We start from the raw sequence: 20,226 nt of genomic DNA on the forward strand, positions 1-20,226 counted from the left end.
GGACAGAATCTGGCGCCCCGACCGGGACTAGAACCTGGTGTGCCGGCGCCGCTAGGCGGAGGATTAGCCTAGTGAGCCGCGGCGCCGGCCACTGTTTGTTTTTTAAAAGTGTAAAAGTTTCGGGGGCTGGCGCTGTGGTGCAGCGGGTTAATGCCCTAGCCCGAAGCCCATATGGGCGCCGGTTCAAGACCCGGCTGCTCCACTTCAATCCAGCTCTCTGCTATGGCCTGGGAAAGCAGTGGAAGATGAGACCTCTCTCTCTCTCTCTCTCTCTCTCCCTCTCCCCCCTCTCCTTGTGTAACTCTGACTTTCAAATAAATAAATAAATCTTAAAAAAAAGTATAGAAGTTTCATTTCTTAAACATATAATTTCTTCAGTTGAATCTTTCCACTGTTTTGCGTATGAAGCTGTATTAACCTTGCTGTGTCCCTCTGACTATTCTGCATCACCTGCATCTAATATTTCTTGGCTTGTTAAGCTTCGCAGCCACTTCTCACTTTGTTCGTTCATCTTGTGACCCTCATTCTCAGCTGTTGCAGTTTCTATTTCAGTGAGCTCTTCACTTTTGAAAGCATAGGCTAGTTATCCAACAAAGAATAGAATTGTGTTCTGATAGATGACAATCAAGAAAGCATGAAATAAAATGCAACGATGTGAAGCTGGCTTTGTGGTAAATAGAACTCACCACAATGCATTTTCTTTTATGTGTGTAATGTGAGCTATTGCCTGGACTTTTTTTCTTTTGAAACAGTTTTGAGTATTAGACTAAGATTTACATCAAAGAATTGGAAGCAGAAGGAATAGTAAAATATGTTGTTTTACTCTTCACTTTCTGCATTGATCATATCTTAGAAATGTACCTAAATCTGTAGAAAATGATGTTTACTGCTGCATTCCCAGTTTCCCATATCTTTTTATTAGAGAGATTATGAATCAGTCCTGAGCATAAATTATATAATCACAACTATTCCAAAATTATCCTTATGGTAGAATATCAATAGTCCATGTAAGATGCTTTCAGATTTTATAACATCTTCTGGATATAATATGGAAAAACTTGTGATTACATTTATTTTTCAGCCTTTCAGACTAAATAGGATATTTATATCTAATAGTTTTAGCTGTTACTGAAACTTAAATTTATAATCAAAATATCCAGTTATTTTGTGGGAATCATTAAGACTTCGCGCTACAGTGAGAAGAGGTTTGGGTTACAGTTATAATTTTGTGTTTTTGTTTTATACTGGTAGATATGCATCACTTTGAGAGTTGATTCATTTTCTAGCTGAACAACCATTAACTTTTATCTCTACTATTCTTTTTTTAAAAAATTTATTTTATTTATTTAAAAGACAGTTACAGAGAGAGGTAGAGACAGAGAGGTCTTCCATATACTGGTTCATTCCCTAGATGGCTACAATGGCTGGAGGTGAGCTGATTCTGAGCCAGGAGCCAGGAGCCAGGAGCTTCCTCTGGGTTGCCCCTGTGGGTGCAGGGGCCCAATGACTTGGGCCAGCCTCTGCTGCTTTCCCAGGTGCATTAGCAGGGAGTAGGATCAGAAGTGGAGTGGCTGGGACTTGAACTGGTACCCACATGGGATGCCGGCACTGCAGGCCAGGGCTTTAAACCACTGTTAATTTAATAAAAATAAAGAGTGGAGGGGAGAGATCTTATCCATGTGGGCATCCCAGTTGGTGTCTTAACTGCTATGTTTGTCCACTGTCCTTTGCCTCTTGTAATAGAGTTGGAGGGAAGAAATTTAAACAAGGGAATTGAGATATGTTCCCATTTCCTTTCTTTTCTTGTATTTAAATTAAAAGCCATTTAAGCATATGGCTTTTATCTTAACACAAATTTCATGCTTCCTTCCCTTTTTCCCTCAGCTATCATATAATAGATACTTCCTCAGTTCAGCTAGAAATTTGACAAACAAAATTTATAGCCTTTTGAGGAGAAGCTAATTATTTGTTTCATGATAATCTAATGAGAATGCAAAGTATCTTTCATGAATTACAGTTGGTTCTTAAAGGAGATGTTTTCTGTGACATCTTTATGCTTTAGGAGAATTTTTGCTCTTGGTTATGGTAGGTAAGAAAATCATTTTATAAGCATCCCATGCTTGATAGATATTTTATAGAATTCTGAACTTAAAAGAATTATGAAATAAGGATTATTGTCTATAAATAGCACTAATTTTGCTACCTCCTTTTGGATTTTCTTTTTTTAATCTTGATTATTAGCTAATAACTTCAGGACCATGCTAAATTGTAGAGAAAATAGTGAACATCCTTGCTAGGTTTTTTTTTTTTTTTTTTGGGGGGGGAATGCTCCTAATGTATTATTCTGACTTTTGAGTTTAGGCATGTTTGATCATATTAAGGAATTTTGTGTCTATTTTATTTAGTTTATTGATTTACATATATTTGATTGTATTAAATAATTTTGTGATTATTTATTTAGTTTTTTAAAAATTTATTTATTTTAAAAGAGTTATATAGAGAGAGAGGGGGAGAGAGAGAGAGAGAGAGATCTTCCATTCTCTGGTTCACTCCCAGATAGCCACAATTGCCAAAGCTAAGCCAGGCTGAAGCCAGGAGCCAGGAGTTTCTGGGTTTCCCACAGGGGTGGCAGGGGCCCAAGCACTTGGGTCACCTGCTGTTTTTCCAACGCTGTTAGCAGAAAGCTGGATCAGAAGTGGAAGCAGCCTGGACACAAACTGGCACCCATGTGGGATGCTGGTATTGAAGATGGTGGCTTTACCTGCTATGCCACAGTGCCGACCCCTTTATTTAGTTTTTTTAATCAAGAAAGTTTACTGAATTTTATTAAATACTGTTTCATTATCTGTGGAGATAGGCATAAGATTGCACAGCTAACATGTTTTGAAACAATAATGCTGTGGTTTGAATGTATCCCTCAAAAAGCATGTTTTGGAAACTTAATCCCCAAAGTGAAGAGTGTTGGGAGGTGGGATCAAGGCATGAGGGTGGAGTTAATAGATTAATGCCATTACTGGAGTAGGTTCATTTTAAATCAAAAGTTTGTCCTGCCTTTTGTACTCTCTTGTCCGCAACTTCGCCATTGAATAATGTACAAGAAAACCCTCACTAGATGCTGGTACCTTGATACTGAACATTATGTCCAGAACCATGAGAATACATTTCTATTTTATATGAATTACCTAGTCAGGTATTCTTTTATAACAGTACAAAATGGACTAAAACAGAAAATTGATAATAGAAGTGAGGTTGTTGCTGTGACAAACTCCTAAAAATGTGAAGCATCTTTGGAATTAGGAAATGGATAGGGACAGGAGTAGTGTTGAAGTGAATATTGGAGAAAGCCTCTATTGCTATGAACAGAACATCCAGGATTGTTCTGGTAGAGAAGATAACAGCTGTAGGGAAAGTCTAAAACTTTTTATTTTTTTCTCATTAAACTTTCTTTTAAAAGATTTATTTTATTTATTTGAAAGAGTTACAGAGAGAGCTAGAGACAGAGAGAGAGGTCTTCTGTCTGCTGGTTCACTCCCCAGATGGCCGCAACGGCCGGAGCTGTGCCAATCTGAAGCCAGGAGCCAGAAGCTTCCTCCGGGTCTCCCACATGGGTGCAGGGACCCAAGGACTTGGACCATCTTTTACTGATTTCCCAGGCCACAGTAGAGAGCTGGATTGGAAGAGGAGCAGCTGGGGTTAGAACCGGCACTCATATGGGATACTGGCGATTCAGGCCAGGGCTTTAACCCTCTGCACCACAGTGCTGGCTCCTAAACTTTGTTTTAATGGGTCTTACAATTCTGGGACAGAATTTGGTCAAGTTGTTTCTGTTACACAATATTGCCTTTAAAAACTAATAACTTAAAACTGCCCAGCACAAAAAACTCCACCAATAGGCCACAAAACATTCTCCTTTTGAAGATTTAACAATGTATTGTTATCTTTAACTAGTCATTGATTATTATACTTGAATGACAGTTAAGATCAATAGTTCTGAGAGTCTTCTTCCACCATTGATTAAGACTGGAATGGCAGGTATTATGGATAATACTCATTTAGCCTTCTGGGCAAATTGATGGCCTTCTCACCTCTAGCTTCCATTGTGTCCATTGCTTTGATGACACCCACTGCATTTGTCTGTCTCATTTTACAAAGAGATTTCTTAAATTTTTTTGATTAGAATGTTGGTAGAAATATTGTCAGATAAGGCAATTCTGATGTCTCAGATGAAAATGAGGAGTAGAATATGAGAAATTGAAATAAAGGCCATTCTTGTTGGAAATTGGCAATGAACTGGGATGAATTTTGTCCATGCCCTATAACTTTGTGGAAGGCAGAATTTAAGAGCAATGAGCTAGGGTATCTGGGGGAAGAAAGATGGGTTATATTAAATATTAAGTCATTTTTTTAAACAATTATTTTTTTTATTTCAAAGAGATACAGAGAGAGGTAGAGCCAGAGAGAGAGAGAGAGGTCTTCGATTCCACTGGTTCACTCCCCAAATGACCGTAACAGCCAGAGCTGAGCTGATCTGAAGCCAGGAGCCAGAAGCTCAAACCAGTGCCCATATGGGATGCTGGCACTGCAGGTGGAGGCTTTACCTGCTGCGACACAGAGCTGGCCCTGAGAGTCATTTTTTAAAGAGGAGTATTGTAATCCAAGAGTTATTTCCAAGCAGCAAATATGTATTTGTATGGCTTCTAAAAATATTTATTTATTTATTTGAAAATTAGGAAAAAGATATCTTGAAAGACAGAGAGGGAGACTGCACAGTGTAGAGAGATATATATATCCTATTTACTGGTTCACTCCCCGAATGCCTGCAATAGTTGAGACTGGGCTAGGCTGAAGCTAGGAGCTGGGACTTCACAATGAGTCTCCTATGTGGGTGGCAGGGACTTAACCACTGGAGTTATCACCTGCTGCCTCCCATAGTGTGCATTAACAGGAATGCTGGAATTGGGAGTAGAATTGGGATTTGAGCTCAAGCACTGATATGGGGAGTAGGCGTTCTAAGCAGTGCCTTAACTGCTGTGCCAAGTGTCTACCCTTTTTCCTTTCTGTTTCCTTATTGGAACTAATCCCAGAGTTTCTGCTATTAGCTTTGTATCATGTTCTCAATGTTTTTTTTTTTTTAAGATTTATTTATTTATTTGAAAGTCAGAGTTACACAGAGAGAGGAGAGGAGAGGCAGAGGAGAGGAGAGGAGAGGCTGCAACGGCTGCAGCTGCGCTGATCCGAAGCCAGGAGGTTCTTATGGGTCTCCCATGTGGGTGCAAGGCCCCAAGGACTTGGGCCATCTTGTACTGCTTTCCCAGGCCATAGCAGAGAGCTGGATTGGAAGTGGAGCAGCCGGGTCTCGAACCCACCCCATGTTGAATGCCAGCACTTCAGGCCAGGGTGTTAACCCGCTGTGCCACAGCACTGGCCCCAGTTCTCCGTGTTAGAATTAAGGGTTTAGGCTGGCGCCGCGGCTCAATAGGCTAATCCTCCTGCGGCGCTGGCACACTGGGTTCTAGTCCCGGTCAGGGTGCCGGATTCTGTCCCGGTTGCCCCTCTTCCAGGCCAGCCCTCTGCTGTGGTCCGGGAGTGCAGTGGAGGATGGCCCAAGTCCTTGGGCCCTACACCCACAAGGGAGACCAGGAGAAGCACCTGGCTCCTGGCTTCGGATCAGCGTGGTGCGCCGGCCGCGGCAGCCATTGGAGGGTGAACCAAAAAGGAAGACCTAAGGGTTTGGTCTTTGCTTTTGGAATAATTTACTCTACCTCCTGGGGAGGTGTGCAGTTTTCCTTTTCTACTTCCATGCTTTTGAAACTTTATCTGCTTTTGAGAGTCCTTCTACATATTTGAAGACTTTAGTTGTATCTCAATTTTACCAGAAAACGAGTTTGCATTTTTGTTTTTGTTCTCCTTGTTACTTAGAATGATTTCTAAAAAGAGGGGGAAATGAAAATTATGCCACTGTTCTCAAACTGGAAGTTAATAATACTATCTATGATATCTTTTTAAAGCATGTTGCTATATTTTCATAAATTATATTTGATTATTAGAATGAGAGAGATAACTTGAACATAGATTGTTGGTATACTTTAATTTTTCCCGAGTTTTATTTTAAAAATACAAAAAGAATTTCATTTAAGTTAGCCCCAAAGAATAATAAATTCTATTTGTTCTTTGTTTTGTTTGATATATTATTTTCCCCAGGGATTATTCTGATAAAAACAAAAAGATGAGTTTATTGGCCACAATATTTAATTAGTTTTGTTTTGAAAGAAGTATATTTCAATTATTATAGCTTTTACACATTGAAAATTATATATGCTTTTTAAAAGTATACAGTCATTTAAGAAAACATACTGAATTCCCATAGAATTCTATTTCACTACCTGTGATTTCTTTGTCTCATTTTCTTTCTCTGTAATCTTTTACTAAATCTATATGAGCTTGTTACTATTTCAGTGGAGAAATAGTATAGTAGTCCCCCCTTATTCTTGGTAAGTACCTCTAGGGAGTGCCCAAAACCTTGAATGCTAGTAAAATCTGTATATAGATAGGTAGATATATGTTTGTCTTTTCCTGCATTGCTACCATGTAGTACTAGAGTTAATTCGTCTTTTCCATGTTTTATTCTTTGGTACTTCCTTTGCACTTTGGGGCAATTATGAAATAAACTAAGGATTATTTGACATAAGTACTGTGTGATACTATAGTAGTCAGTTTATTTACAAAGATGGCTACTAAATAGCTAATGGGCAGGTAGCAGATACATTGTGGATATTTGGATATAGGAGTTGTTTACATACTGGGTGTGAAGGTGTAGGATGGTGTAAGATATCATCACATAGGATGGTTTAAAACTAATTTAAAACTTATGTCTTGGGGCTGGTGTTGTGGTGTAGTGGGTTAAGCCACAGCTTTGATGCCGACATTGATATGGACATTGGTTCGAGTCCTGGCTGCTCTACTTCTGATCTAGCTCCCTGCTAACCTGGAAAAAGTAGCAAAAGATGGTTCAGGTGTTTGGGTCCCTGCCACCTAGGTGGGAGACCTGGATGAAGCTTTTGTCTTCACGCTTTGGCCTGGCCCAGCCCTGGCTATTGCAGCCATTTCTGGAGTGAACCACTGGATGAAGATCTGTCTCTGTCTCTGTCTCTCTCTGTTTCTCTCTCACTGTAACTCTGCCTTTCATATAAATAAATAAATCTTAAAAAATGAAAACTTGTAACTTATTTATTTCTGCAGTTTTTCATTTAATATTTTAATTTTTATTTATTTTTAAGATTATTTATTTATTTGAAAGGCAGAGTTACAGTGAGAGAGGAACAGAGAGAGAGAGAGAGAAAGGTCTTCCATCCGCTGGTTCACTCCCTAGATGGCCGCGACAGCCAGAGCTGTGCCGATCCAGAGCCAGGAACCAGGAACTTCTGGGTCACCCATGCCCTTGCAGGGGCCCAAGCACTTGGGCCATCTTCACTGCTTTCCCATGCCACGGCAGAGAGCTGGATTGAAAGTGGAGCAGCCGAACTCGAACTGGCGCCTATATGGGATGCTGACACTGTAGGCGGCAGCTTTACCTGCTGCGCCACAGAGATGGCCCTTCATTTGATATTGTTAGACCACAACTGACTATAGAAAGTAAAACCATGGATTAGGGGCAGCTATTGTATGGGACTTTGTTGTTTTAGGATTCTTGAGCGTTAAGAGCATTATGCCTAACCTTTTCTTTCATCTCCATTCTGTTGCTAAGGACAATGCTCAGTGTGTCTTTTTTGCTGTTTACTTTTCCAAATACCTGGTAGGAATCTGGTGCTAGTTATTTGGTGGTTTTATATAATAAAAATTATCACAATATAAAAACATTATCTATTGCTGTTTAACAAACTGCCTCAAAACTTAGTAGCTTAAAATAACAAATGTTTGTTTTGTCTCTCAGTCCCTGAGGAACAGCTTAGTTGGGTGGCTCTGGCTCAGTGCCTTTTGTTATATACATAGCAGGTAAGCTATAGGCTATGGTGCAGTCAGGTCAGGACTCAACTAAGTCAGCATGATCACTGCAGATAAATCACTGCAGAAGCTTTACTCCCTCTGCTGTGGTCTAATCTCCAGCTCACCATTACATATTGCATTTCTTTTTTTTTTTATTATTTTTTCTTTTTAATTTATTTTTTATTACCACTGCATTTCTTTCTGCCATTACCAACATTGGCCTTTGCAATCCCTGTGATTGTTTTGTGTTACTTTTGCTATTTCCTAGAGGTCTTTTTCTTATAGCCTGTCTTGCAAGTTTTTTAGTTCATTTTTTTAATATGGTCCAAGGTGTCATAAATTGTGCCGATGCCAGTTGTCTTGACACTACCAAAATAACTTGAATCAAAATACAAAGATGACATCTGTTGTGGATTTTGCATATTTTGGTGTATATCCTCCAAATCTGCTACTAAGCTTAGGCATGTAGTTGTTAGTAGTCTATAGGTCTAGTAATCACACACCTCTGTTTTTTGTCACATAGGCTTTTCCATAGACTTCCTAGGCTGTTCTCATGTCATGATCCAGCAGAGAAAGGTAGCAAGTGAAGAGAGACCCAAAATGGATCCTGTGGCCTTTAGTAACTTAGTCTTTTTTTTTTTTTTTAATATTTTTAAAAATTTATTTAAGAAGTAGAGTTACAGACAGTGAGGGGAAGAGACAGAGAGAAAGGTCTTCCTTCCATTGGTTTACTTCCCGAATGTCCGCAATGGCTGGAACTGCGCCGATCCGAAGCCAGGAGCCAGGTGCTTTTGCTTCTTCCTGGTCTCCTATGTGGGTGCAGGGGCCCAAGCACTTGAATCATGTTCCACTGCCCTCCTGGGCCACAGCAGAGAGCTGGATTGGAAGAGGAGCAGCCGAGAATAGAACCGGCATCCATATGGGGTGCCGGCGCCGCAGGCAGAGGATTATCTTACCGCGCCACAGTCCCAGCCCTGTAACTTAGTCTTGAAGTGACATATTGCCACTTTTGCCACATGGTATTGGTCATACAGTCCAATACTGGGGGGGGGGGGGGAGGATTACATAAAGCTGTGAATATCAGGAGACAGGGATCACTGCTGACTCCCCAGAAGCAGTACTGTATTTCAAAATGAACTAATTTTTCTACATATGAAATGAGTTTTTATTGGGATACAGTGTATTGATTATTTAAAAAATAATTAAAATATTATTTTTGTATACTTATTTCTGCTATAGTCTGTAAAGAAAAATATATTTTGCTATATTTACATTGAACCTAAGAGGTGACTTTAACAAATTTGTGATTAGTACCATTCTTTGAATTTAATTCTTTTAATATCCTTTGATTCCTTTCTAATGCTAATGCCTAAAGAAATATCCGCTTGAGATCTGGGATACTATAGTATTGTTCCTAATCTTTTAGGGGGTTCAGAGACCACTTTGGAATTGATGAGAGCAATAGCCTCTCTAGAGAAATTCACTTATGAGCACAAAGGTGATTTTACTGTTCAGGGAACTCTCAGAAAGGTCCATGAACTTAGGTTGAGGACCTAGAAGCACCTGAGGACTTTAAAACACAGGTAGACTTCTGATATTCTGACTGAAAGAAGTGCTTGTTGATTTTCCATATGTAAAGGGAAACTTACATAACTCTACTTGGAAATATTTGTTTCTTTTTATATGGCTTCTAATTCTCTTATCCTGATCATGGTTTTTGTTTCTGAATTTTGATTCCCCTTTTAGCATCTGGAGCATAAGAACAGTCCTTATTTTCTTCTTTTCCAAGAGAACAGAGAGAAATAGTAAGTTATAAATTTTTTAAAAATCTGTTTTATAGTTTGTCAGTTTGTAATGTTGTTTGTGAAATTACATATTCAAGGGATGACATTGTGAATATTGAAAAGTTGTTTACTGTAAAGCATAAGAAAGATTGTAAGTGATCAAGATGTTCTATTTTTATTTGATGTTTTTGTCTTGCTCTTTTAGAATTTTATTTACACAAAATATTACTTTAAATTAAGAGAAATTATATTAATTAAATTGGTCTTTGTAGAAGCCATTGTTAACAAAATAACATTGCATATTTTTGATTTATGCTATTAATTACACCACTCTCCTTAACTCAGCAGCCCCTTGACTTTTGTATTAATTGAAATATGTAAATTATGGTGAAATCTCCTTCTGTAGTCTATATATAAGCCTTAAAGATTCTCAGATCTTAAAACTGTGTGTTATAATTAACCAGAGATTTACGAATTTCATTTCAAAGGAACCTTTGACTTGTTTTTTATCTTTCTTTATTTTAATTTTTCATTATGGAAAATTCTAAACATATACAAAAGTAGACTGATTCCTATAATAACCCTATAGATCTATCATCCAACCTAAACTGGTCACTGTTATTTCATTTTTACCTCCATCTAGTATTTTTACCTCCTTTATTATTTTGAATGTATTCCAGATATATGTGTTCCTAACAGATTTTTAAAAAGTATAAACAGAATACATTATCATACCTAGAATAGAATTATTAATATCATATCAAATATAAAACTATTAAATTTTCAGTTATCTCATATAAGTGTTATTTGCCTGAAAAGCATATTTTGTTTGTTTGACTCAGGATCCAAATAAGGTTGGTATAAATATATGCTATTTTTTTTTTAAAGATTTATTTGTTTATGTTAAAGAGAGAGTTACAGAGACAGAGGCAGAGAGAGAGGTCTTCTTCCGCTGGTTCACTCCCCAAATGGCTGCAAGGGCTGGAGCTGGGCCGATCCGAAGCTAGAAGCCTGGAGCTTCTTCCAGGTCTCCCATGTGGGTGCAGGGGCCCAAGGACTTGGGCCATCTTGTACTGCTTTCCCAGGCCATAGCTGAGAGCTGGATCGGAAGCAGAGCAGCTGGGACTTGAACTGGCACTCACATGGGATGCCGACACTGCAGGCAGCAGCTTTACCCACTATGCCACAGCACTGGCCCCTAAATATATGCTTTTAAACTGCTTCCTTGTTCATGACCCCACACTGCTTATAGGGTCCTGGTACAGTTCCTTGATAAATTCACTTTTTAATCTCTGAGAGTAATATTTGATATTTCTCCTCAATTCACTAATATCTTTTTCTCCACCAAAAAAGTAAAAATCAAACCAAATGAAAACCAGGCAGCCAAGTAAGAATTCAAAAGCCACAAGCCAATAAACCAAAACTCTACAAAAGCTACCTATTCTCTCATAACTTAAAATGTCACTGTATATTGACTATAGATGTAAATAGATGAGGGCTGCTCTCACCACCAAGCATATCAAGTTAGCTGTTTTTATCCTTCATGATATTCTGAAAATTGGTCTTGAGCACATCTATGGCTAGTGGTAATTTATATTCCGTATTCTAAATACTATGACCATCTCAGTAGACTTGTTATTATCTCCTCCAGTTATACTTTCTTTTGCATCATTTGTTGCTTTTGGGTTATTTCTATTGACATATAACTCTGCCTCAATACAACCTTTTGGGGAGAGGGGAATCTTCTCTAACCCTGTATTACCTTTAAGTTACTCGCTATTTCTTTTCTCCTTCCAAGGAAAATTACTTACAAAGTTGTACATTGCTGGTATCTCCTTTCTCCCCTCCCCGACCTGTTATTTCTTTCTCTCTCTCTCTCTCTCTTTTTTTTTTAGATTTACTTTATTTATTTGAAAGTTTCAGAAAGAGGTAGACCCAAAGAGAGAGGAATTCCATTTGCTGGAATTAATTATTAATTATTAATTATTAATATCATGTGAAATATAAAACTATTAAAATATAAAACTCCCCAGATGGCCGCAATGCTGAGCTGATCTGAAGCCAGGAATCAGGAGCTTCTTCTGTGTCTCCCATACAGGTGCAGGGGTCTAAGGACTTGGGCCATCCTCTACTGCTTTCCCAGGCCATAGCAGAGTGCAGGATTGGAAGTGGAGCAGCCAGGACTCAAACCGGTGCCCACATGCGATACTGGCACTGCAGGCTAGGGTTTTAACCTGCTGTGCCATAGTGCCAGACACCCCCCCCCCAGCTCTCCACCCCCGTTCTTTCTCAACCTTACTTTGTTTAAGTTGTTTCCACTCTGTTTTTGTTTTCCCAGTGACTTATTTCAAGGTCACTAATGATGTACATCTTGTCAAAGCCACAAATCCAGTTCTCTTTTCTCAACCAACTTGACCTCTTAATAAGCATTTGAATTAATTCAACTATCCACTTTTTTCTTGAAGTATTATTATCTTTTTTTTTTTTTTTCAGAATTATTTATTTGCAAGTCAGAGTTACACAGAGAGAGAAGGAGAGGCAGAGAGAGAGGTCTTGCATCCAGTGGTTCACTCCCCAATTGGCTGCAATGGCCAGAGCTGTGTTGATCCAAAGCCAGGAATCAGGAGCTTCTTCCAGGTCTCCCACGTGGGTGCAGGGGCCCTTGGGCCATCCTTTACTGCTTTCCCAGGCCACAGCAGAGAGCTGGATCTGAAGTGGAGCAGCGGGGTCTCTGCTGGCACCCATATGTGATGCTGACACTGCAGGTGGTGGTTTTACCTGCTTTGCCACAGTGCTGGCCCCAGCTTTATTATCTTTAAGCAACTTTGACAATACTTTGTCAGTCATTTCTTTTTTAGTTTTATTTTCCTACCTTCTCTACTAAAAATCTATCCTTTTCAAAAATTTCCTTAGCTCTGCTGTCCAATAGAACATTCTGTGATGGTAAAAATAATGTTAACCACTGTCTCATATGGTATCTGCTAGCTATTTGTATTTATTGAGCACTTGAAATATGGTTAGTGGATATGAAGGACTGGATTTTACATTTTATCTCTTTGTAATTTAAATTTATTAGCCCCATGTGGCTATTGGACAGTGCATCCCTAGGTAATTTCATCCATTCTCACAGATTAAAAATCTTGTATTTATTAATGACTGTCAAATCTAAGTCTGTAGCCCAGACGTTTCCCTTTAGTCACAGGCTTGTATACCTAACTGGGTAGTTGATATGTCTACTTGGGAGTCTAACAGACATCTCATACTTAACATGGCTAAAATAGAATTAGTAGTATTGCTTTTCCCCTTTATTCATACTGTTCTGTAGCTCTTCCCTGTGTCTTCCTTCCCCATCTCAATCAGTCAAGTAATATTTTTATGGATCTAAACATAAATGAAGTAAAATATAGAATAAATATAATAATAATATTATATATGTATATGGAATTGACTCCTGTAATTTTGGAGACTAAAAAGTCCCCAAGATCTGTTGTCAGCGAGCTGGAGATCCAAGAGAACTAATTGTTTAGTTCCAATCTGAGTTTGAAAACCAAGAGAGCCAATGGCATACTTTCTGGTCTGAAAGCTGTAGGTTAAAGAAACAGGAAGAGCTAAGGTTTCAGTTGAGTCCAAAGCCAGGAAGAGATGAATGTTCTAGCTCAAGGCAGTCAGGCATAGGAAATTCTCTCTCAGTACAGGGAGGATCAGCCTTTTCTATTCAGGCCTTCACCTGATTATATGAGGGTCACCTCATTCCCTGAGGCAAGTACTCAGTTTACCAATTCCAATCTTAATCACACCCCATATCACCCTCACAGACATCTAGAATTCTGTTTGTCCAAATACCTGGCTGTCCTGTAGTTCAGTCAAGTTAACACATAAAACTAAACATCTTAAAAGACTGGGAGGCATTCTTGATTCTTCTTTCATATCTGTTCACTTACCAGCAAGTCTTATCAGCTTTTTTTTTTTTTTTTTATAGGTCAGTCTTTCTTTCTCTCTCTCTCTCTTTCTTTCTTTGACAGGTAGAGTTATAGACAGAGACAGAGAGAAAGGCCTTCCTTCCGTTGGTTCACTCCCCAAATGTCCGCCATGCCCGGTGCTGTGCCAATCTGAAGCCAGGAGCCAGGTGCTTCCTCCTGGTCTCCCACAAGGGTGCAGGAGCCCAAGCACTTGGGCCATCCTCCACTGCCTTCCCCGGGCCACAGCAGAGAGCTGGACTGGAAGAGGGGCTACTGGGACCAGAACCTGGCGCCCATATGGGATGCCGGTGCCGCAGGAAGAGGATTAACCAAGTGAGCCATGGCGCTGGCCCCAAGTCTTATCATCTTTAGCTCTAAAATTATCTTGAATATGACCAATTCTGACCTTCCCTGCTATTGCAATTCTAACTTAAATCATTTTCAGCTCTTGCTTGTGCTGCTGTGGTGGATTACTAATGTGCTTTTAAGGTATAAATCAGATCTTGTGTCTTTTTTGTTTAAAATTCTCTAATTGCTTCCTATTGCAACTAGAATAAAAATCTGTAACCTTATCTTGTTTGATTTAAACCCATTTCTCTGACTTCATTTCTCCCACTGACCTTTTTTTCACTTTTGCTCCAGCTATTCTAACCATCTTTTGGTTCTACATACAAATTCTCTTAATTTATGAAATGGGAAAGAAATGTTTGCTTTGGCAAACATTAAAATTAATTATATTTGAAATCATATAAAATTGCTAGGTTTTATACAAATATGAGCTGATGGTACTGATTTTTTTAAATTTACTTATCTGAAAGTTAGAGTTGGGGAGGAGAGAGAGAGTGGAAAGAGAGGGAGTGGGAGAAAGAGAGGGAGAGGGAGAGAGAGATCTCTCCGTTTGCTGGTTCACACCACAGTTGTCTGCAATGGGCAGGGCTGGATCTGGCTCTTCCATGTTGGGTGGCAGGGACCCAAGAACTTGGACCATCCTCTGCTGCTTTCCCAGGTCATTAGTAGAGAGCTGGATCAGAAGTGGAGTTGTTAGGACGCAAACTGGCACCCATATCGGGTGCTGACATTGTAGGCAGTGGTTTAACCCACTATGCCACAACTCTGGCCCCTGTTTCTTCTTTTCTAATCTTTTTTATTTCACTTGTCTTAAATTTGTTGGGGCCTATTAGAATATTGGCTTGAAGTGGAAATAGTGGGTATCCTTGTTTAGTTCCTTCTTTCAGTGGAAATGCTTTTAATATTTTAACATTAAATTTGATATTTGCTGTGGTTTTTAAAAACAATGATACTTACCAGGTTAAAGAAATTAAGCTCATGGTATTATTTTCAGTGAACTGGTAATATAGTAGATAATAGGAGAAACAGGATAAAGTTTAAAACACTTGATCTTAGCCAAAAGGCTGAGAGGCAATGAGGTTTAAAACAAATATTCATTCTGACTTCAAAGAGTCACAAAATAGAGAAAGATATAAAAATACCATTTTGAAAGAATCCTCAGGAATACTTCTTTAAGGTAATTAAGTTTGTGAATATTTTAATTTATAAGCAGGTAAATCTGCATGTACCTGTTACATGCAAAGATTTTTTTTTTTTTACTTTAAGATTATTTCAGGGTCTTTTTTTATTAAAATATTACTAATTCATTTTAATAAGGTATTTCACATAGATTTAAGATAGGCTTTATAAAAGATTGCCTTACAGTCTTACACATTTTTAAAGTTTAAAATTAGGTACATGATTTTTTTTTAAAGATTAATTTATTTGAAAGTCAGAGTTACACAGAGAGAGGAGAGGCAGAGAGAGAGAGAAGTCTTCATCCAATGGTTCACTCCCCAGTTGGCTGCAACAGCCGGAGCTGTGCTGATCCAAACCCAGGAGCTTCTTCTGGGTCTCCTGTTTGGGTGCCGGGACCCAAGGATTTGGGCCATCTTCTACTGCTTTCCCAGGCCATGGCAGAGAGCTGGATCAGAAGTGGAGCAGCTGGGTCTCAAACTGGCACCCATATGGGATGCCGGTGCTTCAGGCAGGGCATTAACCCACTGTGCCACAGCACTGGCCCCTACATGATTTTTTTTTAATCTGGTTATTGGTCATGTCCTTTATTAATTGTAGTTCTTTAGTTTAAGAGGTGGACCCAGAGTAGATAAAAGTAGCAGTTGACAATTTACACCCTGTAGCCAAGTCTTGCCCACCACTTTATATAGCTTATGACGTAAGAATGGCAAAGGAATCATATTTTGTGTTATGTTAAGTAACGTGACATCCAAAGTTTAGTTTTTATTGGCAGATAACCAGTGTCCATTCATTTATGTATTGTCTGTAACTGTTTTCATTTTACAGTGGCAGAATTGAGTAATTGTGACAGACTATATGTGGTACTCTCATCACTTCAGATTGCTTTTATAGAACAGGTCACATCGCATCATTTCAGACTGTTGCATGACAACTTACAAAATGCAGTTATAACTCGACAGCATTTTAATTGCCACTTATTGTTATGCTGTGACAATTTTATTCGTTTTTTAAGCACTGCATAACTATCATATAAAACAAGAAGAGAGAAAAGTCAGTTTTGAATGTTGCATTTTTAGGGCACAATGGAGTAATACCAATTTTGTTATCAAAATGCAAAGCATTGGATTTATTATGTAGTGACATTCCAACTGTGCCAAAAGAATGCAATATATATTGATATTATCATATGATGTACTCATGATATTCCCAATTCACAGACAAGTAATGGTCATTAAAAATTAGAAAATTTAAAATGGAATATCTCATCATTGCAGAATTTCTTCAGAAAAATAAAAAATGAAAATGGGGCTTAAGTCGAAGTAAGTTTCTAAGTGGCTTATATGTTTGTGAAGCAGCGAAAGCCATTTACCAATGGTGAGTTACTTAAATTGTGTTTGATTACATCAGCAGAAGAAATATGTTCTGATAATGTTTAAGACTAGTAGTCTTTCAGCAAGAGACATTTGCTTGAAGAATTGAGAAAACTGGGAGCAAAAAAGTGGACAGTCAATTTTAAAAAGGGCGAATAAGTTCACATATTTTCCCTTAGCTCTTGATGAGTTGACAGATAGTACTAATAATGGCTTATTTGTGGTTTGTTTGAGGAGTCAGCTCCAAGCTTGAAGGGACTGAAGAATTAGCCTTTATAATTAGTTGTCTGTGTGGAATAATTTTAGGTGAGAATATTTTCATAGAAGTTAAGAAAGCACTAATTCAGTACAACCTGAAGTAGAATCTGCTAAGATGTGTTATATAACTATTGGTGGTAAAAATATATAAGCATGTAGAAAACACTGAGCTGGCAAAGCTGGTGAAACTGTAAGGTATTTAACTCCTATGATTATTTATTATATTATTCAACAGCAGATACTTTGCAGAGTGTAATTAAATCTATCGTTGTGCTATTGAACCTGTAGAGTCAAGGGAAACTTCATTTGTTCTCATGGACTTAATCATTGTCACTTACATGAACTTTTGTCAGAAGCTGAATATCTTGACTTGCCCTACATCACAGCAGTTTGATGGCATAGCAGTGATAACAATGTTTTATTGTGATCTCAGAATCCAAATTAAACTATTTCTGAATGATTAGAGCCACCTTCAGCCACTAAGAGTAGATTTGGAAGCTAGCTTTACTGCTGACTTGGTAACAGTTTAATGAATTCAACCTAGGATCACAAGGCAAAATAATGCATACATGTAAAACCTAGACTATATAAAGTCATTTAGAAAACAGCTAACACTGTAATGATGAAAAATAATTTTTTAAAAAGTGCTATGAAAAATTAAAACAGGAAGCAAGATCTTAGTTCCCATACAAATTTATGACAGATGCATGATCTTAGCTCAAACTGCAGTTCCAGTGTCATTTTCTAGACCTCAGTGCAAGTGCAAAGATTTCCATATTTCTAAGCCATTAAACTGTATGATTGAGGAACTTCCACTAATATTCAATTGGAAGTGATTAATTTGCCATGTAATGACATACTAAAAGGCAAATATCAAGAGAAAAATCTAATACAATTTTATAAATGCCTTCCAAACAATGAATATGCTCAATGAAAATTATGTACCCATGAATTGATGTCAGTATTTGGTAGTACCTATCTGTGTGAAAAGATGGTTTTCAAAAATCAAATGTATAAAATCTCATTACAGATTATCATTAAGGGATTAACAGTTATAATCAATTTTGATGATAGAGAACATAACTCTGATCTTCAATTAAGTGGATGATTATCCCCCTTCTCCCAAATTCCATTCAGTTCGTTGGTTGACTTATTTTACAAAAAATTGAATCCAAATATTATTATTTGTCAATTAAAGGTTTGTGGGATTTTTTTTTATCTTTTCCTTTAAAAGTATAGACTCAATTGTGCCTTTTTGGCTATAAAGCCTAAAATATTTATTAGCTAATCCTTTACAGAAAAAATTTGCTTATTTCTATATTAAGAGAGTGGATATTTGGCTTTATCTTATCTAACCTCTTTAAAGATGTCAACAGATACCTCCTGCTTCCTACAGCCCCATTAGCAATAAATCTGCTGGCACACGAAAGACTACAACATATATTTTTTTTTTAATTTTGATTGTAAAATTATTTTTGCATGTTGGCGTTTTTTGACGTTTATATAGATAAAATACTTTGAATTGGGTATTCAGGTATTTATTGCCTAGAATATCAATGAAGAAGTAATAATATTGTTTAAGAATTTAAATAATAAGAATTACTTAACTTCCATTGGATAAAATGTTTAGTCGAGTTGAAACTCTTTTTTTCATATGGAATTGTATTCCAGTTTGCACTAGTTAAATGTGAGAAATCTTTAAAGAGTTCAAGGAAATGCATATTATGAGAGCAACTATGCTTGGGTTTCAAAATTGCTTTGCACCAAAATTAACTTTTAGTTTCAGTTTTATACAAACTTTGAAGTACTCTCATATTGTTAAATCTGAGGAAGATCTTGGAAAGGGATTTTAATTATTTCAAAATTAAACATATGAACACTTCACTGCTTACTTAGGTTAGCATAAATTGGTTCCCGAGAGTCAGTTCAAAGAATATGATTTATGAATTGTCAGTGTCTGCTTCGTAAATTTAATAGGTTTTCCAGTCCTCTAGAAATACAAGGATACTCAAAAAGTTGCTAGAAAAATGCAATTAAATGATGAGTTTATTTTGGTGTTAAAATTTTTTGAAATCCATGCATTGTTCTTTGTGATACCTATTTCTGTGAACTTTTTGAAGACCTCTTGTATTGATTTTCAGAAGAACTTCTTTATTAGTGCTTAATATTTTAGAGTTGACTAATTTAATAAAACATGTATTTCTTTCCTTATATTAATTGAAAATAGATATTTGTAAAAAATCAGAGTGGGAAGGAAGAAGGAGGAGAAGGAGGGTAGGTGTGGGTAGGGTGGGAAGAATCACTATGTTTCTAAATTTGTATTTATGAAATGCGTAAAGTTTGTATACCTTAAATAAAATGTTTCTAGGTTAAAAAAAAAAGCAGAACATTTTTATTACCAATATATAAAGGATTTGATATGAACTTTGTGAAAGAATGTTGGTGAGGTGTTGAAAAGAAAGAGAAATAATACAAAGGAATTTTTCCAAAACATTTTAAAAGATACATATTTTTAAATTTAGAAATTTAAAAATGCTATATAAAGTTCATTTTTATGCTATATAAAGTTCATTTTTTTTTTCTGAATGGCTTGTCATACAAAAACAGCAGAAATACGAATCATGTATGGGTAAGATTGAGATAAATTTTGTCTGTACACATCACTTAACATTTAGAGAAATCTTCAAATGAGCACGTTTTCTTGCATTTGCTTATTGTGTATCCTTTGTCATGATTTTTATCATATATTTAAATTTATTAATATCTGATTTAGCTTTGATTTAAATCTTATTTTCTAGATGAAGCATTGGATGATTTAAAATCCCAGAAGAAAAAAATAGTAAGTTAATGTTTAAAGTTAATTTATATAAAGTAAGTTCAGAACTGAATAATTAATGTTTATATGTTATAATTTGCTGATTCTCCAAGGAACAAGTGTGCTTTTAGGTAGCATTTTAATGGTGAAGTTAAGTTTTGAATACTTTATCTACTTAATGATTGACAGAAAAGAGTAGTTTAGATGGACTTTTGAGATTCTGAGAATTTGTGTCATGTGGAAGATGATGAACCATATTGGAGGACTGAATGAGGCAAAGAGAAAGTAAAAAGGTAGGTGCCTAAATTATTTAGTAGAGCCATAAAAGGACCAAACCTCTACATAGGTTCTACATAGTTCTCATATTTTCTTGACAATGTAAAGGCCAAGAGAAGAAATCAAGAAGATTGATTGTAAGAGTCAGACACAACATGAAAAGACTGAAGAAGGGAGAAGCGCAAAACAGCATTTCCCCTCTTGGTCTCTGCTCACTCCCCTTTTGTTTTTCAAGAACAGATTTCATTAATAAC

At 37.2% G+C, this 20,226-nt stretch overlaps 1 protein-coding gene across 21 annotated transcripts in view; it reads left to right on the top strand.

The window, feature by feature from the left end:
• The window catches only part of LNPK (lunapark, ER junction formation factor), a 105,560-nt gene that overhangs the window by 17,505 nt on the left and 67,829 nt on the right, over window positions 1-20,226 (top strand). For 19 of the 21 annotated variants that reach the window (XR_011387248.1, XR_011387247.1, XR_011387250.1 and 16 more), the window contains 2 exons: window positions 9,730-9,788; window positions 19,680-19,720. Coding sequence is in view for 16 of the 21 variants with exons in the window: in XM_070070653.1 (XP_069926754.1) it covers window positions 9,730-9,788; window positions 19,680-19,720 (100 nt within the window). In the remaining 5 variants the exon portion in view is untranslated. Of the gene's footprint in view, window positions 1-9,729; window positions 9,789-16,527; window positions 16,628-19,679; window positions 19,721-20,226 lie in introns of all 21 variants that reach the window. The other 2 variants (XM_070070658.1, XM_070070659.1) reach the window with 1 other exon arrangement.

The sequence above is a fragment of the Oryctolagus cuniculus genome, chromosome 3 (genome assembly GCF_964237555.1).
Source record: "Oryctolagus cuniculus chromosome 3, mOryCun1.1, whole genome shotgun sequence".
In the NCBI taxonomy this organism is placed as follows: domain Eukaryota; kingdom Metazoa; phylum Chordata; class Mammalia; order Lagomorpha; family Leporidae; genus Oryctolagus; species Oryctolagus cuniculus.